Here is a 6,755-nt window from a genome sequence, read left to right on the forward strand (position 1 = left end):
GTGGGAAACCCGCCCCGGGCAGAGGGCCGCGACGGCTCGCCCTGAACTGGGGGCCAGGGGCAGCCCGCCCCGGGCAGAGGGCCAAACAGTACTAGTCTTATAAAAATGAGTGAGATAATCAATATAAAGTCCTTATATAGTTTATTCAGAGATATTTGTATTATAGAAAAGCCATAAGTAGCCTATACATTTATTCTGTCGTCTGATGTTTCCTTTTGATACAGAGTAAGAGGGAGTACCTTCCTTGGAGAGTGGGCATTTTCAATGTGAACAGTCTAGAAAGGGGATGTACCCAATGCCAAGAAACTAAGCTTAGATCAGAGAGGGAACTCAATTCTAAGCTTTTCATTTTCCCAGGTCTAGAGTTAACTCAAAAGTAGTGCCTCTCTTGTTTCCTCAAAAAGCTGAACATAGAAATTCCAAATGACTACAATCCCAGAGGTGCACGGTTCGAATCTACCAGGTGCTCTGCCGGGGAAGGAGGGGCAATCTCCTCCTGTACCAGTCAGATCTGATTTGACGGTACACGCACACAAAAATAATAAAAATAAAATAAAAAAATGCAAAAAAAAAAAATTTCAAATGACCCAGCTATTCCACTGCTTGGAATATACCCTGAGAGAATGAGCACTGAGGCACAGAGACTTGTACACCAATGTTCATAGCAGCGCTATCCACCATTGCAAGCACATGAAACAGCCCAGATGAACAGACACAAGGGGATGGATTGAGAAGTTATGGTACAGTCACACAATGGAATACTACGCAGCATTGCAGGAACAATGATTTTGTCAATTACTACGTAACTTGGGAGGGACTGGACTGGAGAGCATTATGCTAAGTTAACTAATTCAGTCCCATAGGACAAATGTAAGACCATTATTGTAGAATGAGTATGAGGATTCAAGGGGAGGAGGGAGCAGAAGGGTGAAGATGGGCTGGGTGAGGGTTAATCATAGAGTTACACAATTTGATGGCTGTAGGGAGGTGTGAAGGAAGTGAGAAATTGGAGAGATCTAGTGTGAAAAACAATGCATATGAGCTTTTAAGTAAATTAGTATATAATACATTTTTTTAAAGTAGTGTCTGTCAGTTCACATCCACCAAGGACTCCTCAGAAGATGGACAATTGCCTCCTGCACAGCCTCCCAAAAACCTGCTGGAGGCCAAATAAGAGTCTGTTCCAACTCCACAGCAGCGAGCTTGAGTTTGGAATCCAAGGAGATTTCTGCTATCCTCATACTTCTACTCCATATCTATGCAGAGCAAATACTTCAAGAAGCTAGGCTCAATGAAGAAGAGGTGTGGCATTAAGAGTGGTGGAAGACTCAGCAATGACCTGCGTTAAATGGGTGACACAGCCCTGCTCACTGGAGGGCAGGAAGACTCGGGTGCTGACCGAAGTTCAGTGATCACAGACCTCGTGTGGATTACACCTCCACCCTAAAAACATACAAAACCCCAAACCTCACAACTGGACCAATAGAGAAGACTGACACAGTCAATGATTTCGTTTTTATTGCGTCAACAGTCAAGAAATCAGAACAGTGCCAAGTGCTGGAGAGTAGCTGGAGATCTCCTTAAGGGGAAAGACTGTGGAATTTCATCTTGTACACTCTGAGCATATCATCAGAAAGGGCTAGTCCTTGGACAAAGACATCATGCTTCACGAAGGAAGACACTTAATAAGATGGACTGATACCACAACTGCAACAACGGGCTTAAATTGAGAGTTTCAGGATGGCGCAGGAAAAGGTAGGTTTCTGTCTACTGTTCTTAAAGTTTCTAGGAGTTTGAGGGTACTTAACGTGAAAGGAAATACAGTGTAAAGGTTTTTTTGTACTGTCATTTTGCATTGTTGTTATGTATCTTCGACTTAGATCCAACTCATAGCTGACCCTCTAGTGGGTTTTCAGAGACTGTAAATCTTGCAAGAAATTGCCCTTCTTTCTCTCAAGTAATAGCTGGTGGATTTGAACTCATGACTTTGAATTGTCAGTGCAATTCCTAACCCTTAGGCCAACAGTTGTAGTGTTGTTGGGTGTGTTGAGTACTACTCACAGCAACCCTATGAAGAACAGATCTGAACCCTCTCCTACCCTGTACCATCCTCATCATCTCTGATATACTTGAGCGCAATGCTGCTGTCACTGTGTCAGTCTATCTTGTCGAGGGTCATCCTCTCTTTTGCTGACCTTTCCAAGCATGAGGTCTGCCTCTAAGGAATAGCCTCTCGTAGTAACACGCCCAAAGTATATGAGATGAAACTCTTGTCATCTTTGCCTCCAAGGAGCACTCTGGCTACATCTTCTCCAAGACATACCTGTTTGTTCTTTTGGCATTCCATGGAATATTCAGTACTTTGTCCAACACCACAGCTCAATGGCATAAATTCTTGACATCCTTATTCACTGTTCAGCTTCCAGATGCATAGCAAGTGATTGAAAAGATCATGGCCTGAACTGGGTGCACCTTATTAGTCTTCAAACTGACATCATTAAATCAATTTACCCTTGGAAAATGGCATTATGCTTGCAAAGGTGGAGGGTCCTCAGAAGAAATGGAGACCCTCAATGAGATGGACTGACAGTGCCTGAAGCAATGGGCTCAAGAATATCACAGATGATGAGGACGGCACAGGAGAGGTGGGGTTCAGATCTGTTCTTTATAAGATTCCTAAGAGTTGTCCTTGACCGAACTTAACAACAATATCACCTTTACCCACATCATAGATAACTGAGCTAACTGTATTTAAAAGAAACATTTTCGGGTACCTTGTGAACAAGGGGCTGAAGTCAATTTGAATAGATTTAATTCACTGTAAATTCAAGCTTGCAAAGGAAATAATCTGGCAGACCTACTTAGGTCCACAGAATAATCAATCAATCAAGTGTCCTCATCTGAAATTATGCTCTTGCTTTTCTGACTTAGCTTTATGTTTGCATAAATCTATGAGTAAAAAGAAAAATGCTTTTCTGGTTCTGAATTTCTGAAAATTACCTTGTGATTCTGAAATGAAAAAATCTTAAGCAGTTTACACTATTACAAAGTTATTCAAACTGTTGTTGAGTACCATCGAGTTGGAACCAATTCATAACTGACCCTCTAGCGGGTTTCCAGAGGCAGTTAATTGCACGAGAGGAGATTGCCCATCCTTCTCCCACAGAGCAGCTGATGGATTCGGAAAACTGTGTGCCTTTAGGATTGCAATGCAGTTTACCACTAGGCCATATAGTTCAAAATAAAATATATTAAGAGAAAAATACAGTTGTAGTTAGATCAGCATTGTCTAAAACAAATTAATGATATGTAAAAGGAGTTAAAACTGTAATACAATCAAGGGTCAGATTTCCACAACTAAAGAAAAGTGAAACATTAAGTATCAGCACGATATAGATAATTAATAATAGATACTGGGTGTATTCCGTTATTTGCATACCCACTTTCACCTTGCAAAACTTTCATGTCATAGAAGAATACAGTTTTACGTCTAATCAGCCAGGAGAAAACTATTTTATAAGAACCTAATATACATCTCATATCTAGCTGGTGCTGAGGGTTTATAAAAAGTACGAATATCTTTTTCTTTTCAAAGAGAGGAGCGAACTGGTGGGGAGGGGTGGGCAGGGAGAAAAGTGCAGCAATGAATGAATGGAAATCCAAAATCTCTGTAAATGTTTATTAAAATTAATAAAAATGGAAAAAAGTATGAATAGCTATGCACTTGATTTTAAAATCCAAAGAGGAGGGGGTGTTAATGAACATATTTTCCCCCCTGTTGTATTGTTGTTGAGTACTGTCAAGTCGGAACCAAACCATAACCGAACCTCTGGCGGAGTTTCAGAGGGAGTTAATCCCATAGGAGGACACTACACTTCCTTTTTCCGTGGAGCAGCTGGTGACCTCGAACCATAAGCCTTTGTAATAGCAGAGTAGCTTCTTGGCACTAGGCCACGAGAGCTCCCTTATCCCTTGGCCCCCTCCTCCCCCATTAAAATTTAAGAGTATTCTCTTAAATATGCTTTAGGAATTCAGAGTAGCAGAGATTAATATGGTTTGAAATTATTTAAAGAAAAAAAAGCTTTACTAAAGAGTTTAACTTAGTAAAAAATATTTAAAAAATACTGGCGAAAGTTTGCAGAGAATCTGTTTGACTCTAAACTTTACTTTTTATTTGTAAATGGACTCCATTTTATCAGCTACACTTCTGATATTTCTACCGGCACAAGAATATAATGCAGAAGGAAAAAAAAAATCTATCTTTTGGAGTAATTTTGCTTAATAGAAGTCTTTTTTAAAAAGCCACCGAGGGCGGGTGGAGTGAAAAAAATGGAAAGGATCTTTTGTGAAAAACAATGTATTAAAACTTTGTAAATAAGAATAAAATTTTTAAAAGGCCATCGAGAAGACTAACTCTATTCTTAATTTTAATAATACTTTATTTGATAAAGCTTTACTTGAGAAAAAAATATGTTATTTGAGACACAAAAATTGGAAAATTATTTCAAACTCTGGGGATATATGGATGAATAAAGCAGGTCTCATCTTTAAGAGATTACTGTTTGTGAAAACTTCTACAGTAAATTCAGAGGCCACAGTCAAGGAGGCCACCCAGTCAATCCTGAGTAGCAGGGACATACCAGCATGTGAGAAGAGGCTGCCCATTTTTCTGCTGCAGAACAGCTGTTGGATCAAAATTCAGCCCTTCATGTCAAGTATGATACCACTTGAGCTTCTGCTGAAAGAGTAGGAAAAGAACAAGCAATGATCTGGGAGGGTAAATGCCGAGTCAGTAACGGTAAAAGAAAGAAAATCCAAAAAAAAGGAAAACCACAATTAATTTAAGAAAAGGCCCAGTAGCATATCTGAATGCAAGTTGGGATTTCCTACTCTCACTGTCTCTATGGAGAGAGGGAGTCTTTAAAAACAAGTTACAACAATGAAAAATCTTTTTAAAGAGAAAAGTGAATGGGGGTTAGGGAGGAAAATGTGCAACAATGAATGAACGGAAATCCAAGTTTTCTGTAAAGTTTCATTAAAATGTCAACTAAAAAAAAAAAGAAAGTGAAAAGAAAAGGAAAAATAAAAACCAGATCATAAATAAATGTTAATGCTGACTTTTTTATTTGGGTGTTAATAGTTTACAAAATTGTATTTATTTCATACAAATATCTTCCAATGTGAGAAATTTCCTGGCAACTCAGTCGCTTAGAATTTCAAATAGGCTGTTGGCCACACAACACATGAATTATTTTCCATGAACGGGAGGGAGAGGGAAGCAATAAAAACGATTGTAGTCCGTTTGCTTCAGGGTTTAGTGCAAGAGTACAGCACCAGCATTAATAAAAGGAGCCTAAACATCCGAGTTAATAAGGCAATTAAATATGAATCTCTTGCAACTTCAAGGCCTCTCAAAATGTAGTTAACATTAGACTGATTTTACATCCATCGTGTCATTTAAAACAACACACGCACATATCTTTTTAAGCTTTGTCTAACCATTTACGGTTAACTTCATTATTAAAGAATTATTTTAAAATATTCTCGTGCAATATTAAACAGTAAACCGACGGTAAGGCTGCACCGCTTGGGAATGGGACTCGGTTATCATGTCCCGCAGTGACTTTAACTGGAAGTCAGGCCGGATTTCACAAAGGGGATGTGATGCCGAGCACAACACCGCCTGCACGTTTCGGTTGCTAGGAGAATCCCGTATTTTGTATGAGAAATCGCAGGCTTGGCGACGCCTGTTTGCACCTCTGAGGCCTGGTTTCCAGCAATGATTGCTCCTCCCCTATCGTGGGCGCTGCGCTTCAACACCAAGGACGCGAGGTTCGAATCCCCGAGTTGCTGAGCGGGAGAAAGGTGGGCAATTAACTAGTGCAGTTAACTGCCTCTGCAAACCCGCTGCAGGGTCAGCAATGGGCCGATTCCGACTCAGTAGCACACAACAACAACGACAACAACAACAACGTTCAATAAGTATGCTGAGCCAATAATACAGGAAGTTGGACTCCGGATTGGAGGAGAATCCGAGAGGAATACATTCTAAGTGCAAATGGTTTCTTGATTTTATTTATTTTTACGTGTGGTCTTATTCACGCACTGTAACTGACTCATGTCACTCAGCGTCATTTGCTCCCCTTTCATCCCTGTTCTGCTGGCCGCCGTAGGAGCGGGGAGGCCGGGTGGTGGGGTTCGAACTGACGCTGCGGCCGCGGCTTAACCTCGGCGGTGGAAAGGCGAGCCAGGCCACGCAGGGAAGACTCGGGGAGCGGTGTGTGTGGGGACCCCAGAAGGGTCGGAACCAAGGGGGGCGCCCGAAGTGTTACATAAGGCCCGCGCTAAGCGGGGGCACCCCCTTCGGTGCCTTGCCCCCCCCCCCGAGTCCGTTCGGGCCGGCCCCTCCGTTCGGCTCGCGGGGCGGGAGCACCCACCTCGGGGGCTCAGCCCCCGATTCCGGGTGGCCGGCCCCTCTGCGCGGCCCGCGGGGCGGGCGGGCGACGGGCGGGAAGCCATGTCCACCATTTCCCGGGCGACGCGCTCCGCGGCAAGATGGCGGACGAGGAGTCAGGTAAGCGCCGTGGGGCGGCCGCCCTCCGTGCTCACCGCCGCCCGGGCCGCCTGGCGGAGAGGGCCAGCCCGCCATCGTGAGCCCCCAGCCGCTGTGCGAGGGCGGTCGGAGGGAGGTGCCTCCGGGGGAGGCAGGAATGGAGGCCTCGCTCCCGACCCGCACCGCCGCCTCCGCGCCCCGG

General features: G+C 43.2%; 1 protein-coding gene across 1 annotated transcript in view; it reads left to right on the forward strand.

The window, feature by feature from the left end:
* Positions 1 to 6,517: 6,517 nt before the first annotated feature.
* Positions 6,518 to 6,755, forward strand: part of EFCAB2 (EF-hand calcium binding domain 2) — a 110,211-nt gene continuing 109,973 nt past the window's right edge. Inside the window, exon 1 of the mRNA XM_006897755.1 lies at positions 6,518 to 6,689. Coding sequence (XP_006897817.1) covers positions 6,518 to 6,689 — 172 coding nt within the window. The remainder of the gene's footprint in view (positions 6,690 to 6,755) is intronic.

Source organism: Elephantulus edwardii, unplaced genomic scaffold, assembly GCF_000299155.1.
Source record: "Elephantulus edwardii isolate Elephantulus edwardi_28Jun2011 unplaced genomic scaffold, EleEdw1.0 scaffold00214, whole genome shotgun sequence".
In the NCBI taxonomy this organism is placed as follows: domain Eukaryota; kingdom Metazoa; phylum Chordata; class Mammalia; order Macroscelidea; family Macroscelididae; genus Elephantulus; species Elephantulus edwardii.